Source organism: Sander vitreus, chromosome 8 (assembly GCF_031162955.1).
Source record: "Sander vitreus isolate 19-12246 chromosome 8, sanVit1, whole genome shotgun sequence".
Taxonomy (NCBI): domain Eukaryota; kingdom Metazoa; phylum Chordata; class Actinopteri; order Perciformes; family Percidae; genus Sander; species Sander vitreus.
This window is the reverse complement of record NC_135862.1, coordinates 19,560,979-19,563,419: the sequence shown is the minus strand read 5'-3', so window position 1 is coordinate 19,563,419 and position 2,441 is coordinate 19,560,979. Positions and strand designations below refer to the sequence as shown.

The window sequence follows — 2,441 nt, the reverse complement described above, 5'->3', positions numbered from 1 at the left end:
GTATCCAAAGTCTGAAATAATGTATTTTTCCGTGCCATAGATCACCACCGTTACCACACTAAGTGACATGTTTCTTTTTTACCACAAAGGTCAAGCTCACACACACACACACACACACACACACACACACACACACACACACACACACACTCACACACACACCCTTGTTGCTGTAGTACACAAAATGTGTATCAATCCACCGCTGAAATTAGTCCCCAACAAATACACAATTTACTTGTGTTTGAGAAACATTTGCTAAAAACTACAGTGCCCAGCAGTTTTATAAAATAATCTATTCTCTTTTTAAATGAATGTATAAATGTACTTTTCATGGGATGTGTGACAATAAGAAAAATAATGAATATCATGAACCATATCCATAATTTATTATATCACGTTTTACACAAAACTCTCTTTTTATTTCTGGACATTGCTTTATTTATAACACAGAAGTACATTGGCTCTGCAGTTATTAAGTCATAATAAAACAGAAAAGATCATTAGTAACATTAAAAGATTAGAATGATACATCATTATTGAAATTCCTCAAGCACAGTTTCTTGTATTATGTGTATCAGTGATCAAACAATGCCTCCTTTGACCCCCACCACTATAACAGCTAAATTGAAAACAATAACAACAAAGTTTCAACATAGAAAAGCCATGATATCATATTTAAAGTTGCTGAGAAAATAAAGATTATGCTGCTTCAAATTCTACCTCCCAGGCCCTCATATCATGATTATGCCCACTGTTTCTAAACACAGATACTTCAATTGTCAATTCACTGCATCTATATAGCCTAGGTATACACTGAAATATTAAAGTGATAAAGAATGTGTAGATTAAAATTGTGGTCAAAAGACATTCCCTTCTTCATTTTGGTTCAGTTGTATGTTCAATCAATCTACGAAACATGCCTTTTTGTCTTAGTTCTTGAAGGTTCCTGGGATGGTAAGAGAGGGAGGCACGTTCAGATGTTTGGTGTCTGGGGAGTTTTTGTCCTCGGCTTCGGCACAGGTGAAGGTTGTTGTCTTTCAGAATCTATGGAGAGCTGTGCAGGCCTGTTTTCAGTGTACTCATTGGGGTGCATAGTCTCATACTCTGGGCTGATGGAGTCAGACTCTCGTTTGTTTAGAGAAAGCATCCTCAGCGCCCCTTTATCCCTGCGTCTCATTTGGGTTTTGATGCATCTGTGGCAGCAACATAATATGATGATTATGATGAGCAAGAGCAGAATCAGACTGGCTCCACCTGCTAGCACTGCTACAACCGTTGTGGATGTAAAACAGAACAAAGTTGGTGGCGGTGGACCTTTACAGGTTGGACGGACAGTGTTACTCTTCTCCTTGCTGACTTTGTTTGCAACACTACATGTAAAGCTCCTCTCCCCTTTCAACTTTGCCAGTGATATGCTCAGTGTTGGTCTTGTTTCACTTGTAAAGGTCTTTTCATCAAGTGTCCATGAGAACACCAAACCCTGAGGATAGGCTACATGGCAATTTAGATTAACAGCACTAGACTTGGGGTCACACATGTAAGTGAGTTGAGGTTTTGATACCTTGTCCATCATACAGAGACGATGAGTCCACGTTTCAACCATTGTATCATTGGGAATCAGCACCTTAGCTTGGTAAGTCCCTGCACTTGAGAATTGTAGGTTCTTCAGCAAAAGAGATCCCGCTGTAGAGATGTCCTCTGACTTTCCAACAGACACTCTGCCTTTTTCTCTGTAGAAAATGATTGTGCTATTATGAGTCCATCTCAGCTTATGTGAGTTTACCAGTCCATCATGCACAAACGGCAGCATTAGACTCTCTCCAACTACAGCATAAAGATCACAGGCGTCCTTGTTTGCTGCTGAGAGGTTGATGAATCCCGCCAGAATGATGACACCAAGTGTGGCAGCAAAACATGCCATGATACCACGATAATAATCCCTTGAGTTGAATTATTTCCTTCCTTAGTCTAATCTATGATTTTTTAAGCCGTGAGCGAGAGACAATCGTGTCAACATGAGTCGTTTTGCCACTCAGAATATAACTGGCACATAAATGACAAACTTTGTGCCCTTCAAGATGAAGTGAATCTTGAGTTGGAAGGAAACTCTATTAGTCAAGAGTCTGGTTTCAGTTCTCTGAAAATGACAAAAAGCAACATCAAAATCATGTGGCAACTTGTTCGCCCCTCAGTAGCTTATTTATATACAGAGATGGGAAGTATTATACTCAAGTAGAATTTTCAGATATTTTTACTTTACTTTACTATTTATTTTTGTGCTGACTTTTTACTTTTACTCCTCACATTTTAATATGAATATTGCTACTTTCTACTCCTTACATTTTACAAAATTGGCTCGTTACTTTAGTTTCAAATAATTTCAGTGGAGTTACCGTTATTATTTTTCGCGTCACCTATTCAATCTAATTGGATGGAAATAT

The 2,441-nt window shown here is 38.4% G+C and overlaps 1 protein-coding gene across 1 annotated transcript; it reads right to left on the bottom strand.

The window, feature by feature from the left end:
- Window positions 1-364: 364 nt before the first annotated feature.
- On the bottom strand, window positions 365-2,086 carry LOC144522364 (uncharacterized). The gene has a single exon (XM_078257382.1). It carries the CDS (start codon window positions 1,919-1,921, stop codon window positions 974-976), a length of 948 nt encoding a protein of 315 aa, XP_078113508.1. The 5' UTR covers window positions 1,922-2,086; the 3' UTR covers window positions 365-973.
- Between the last annotated feature and the right edge of the window lie 355 nt (window positions 2,087-2,441).

Coding starts and splice junctions, on each gene's coding strand:
- LOC144522364 (XM_078257382.1), bottom strand. CDS start 1,921: ATGGCATGTTTTGCTGCCACACTTGGTGTCATCATTCTGGCGGGATTC.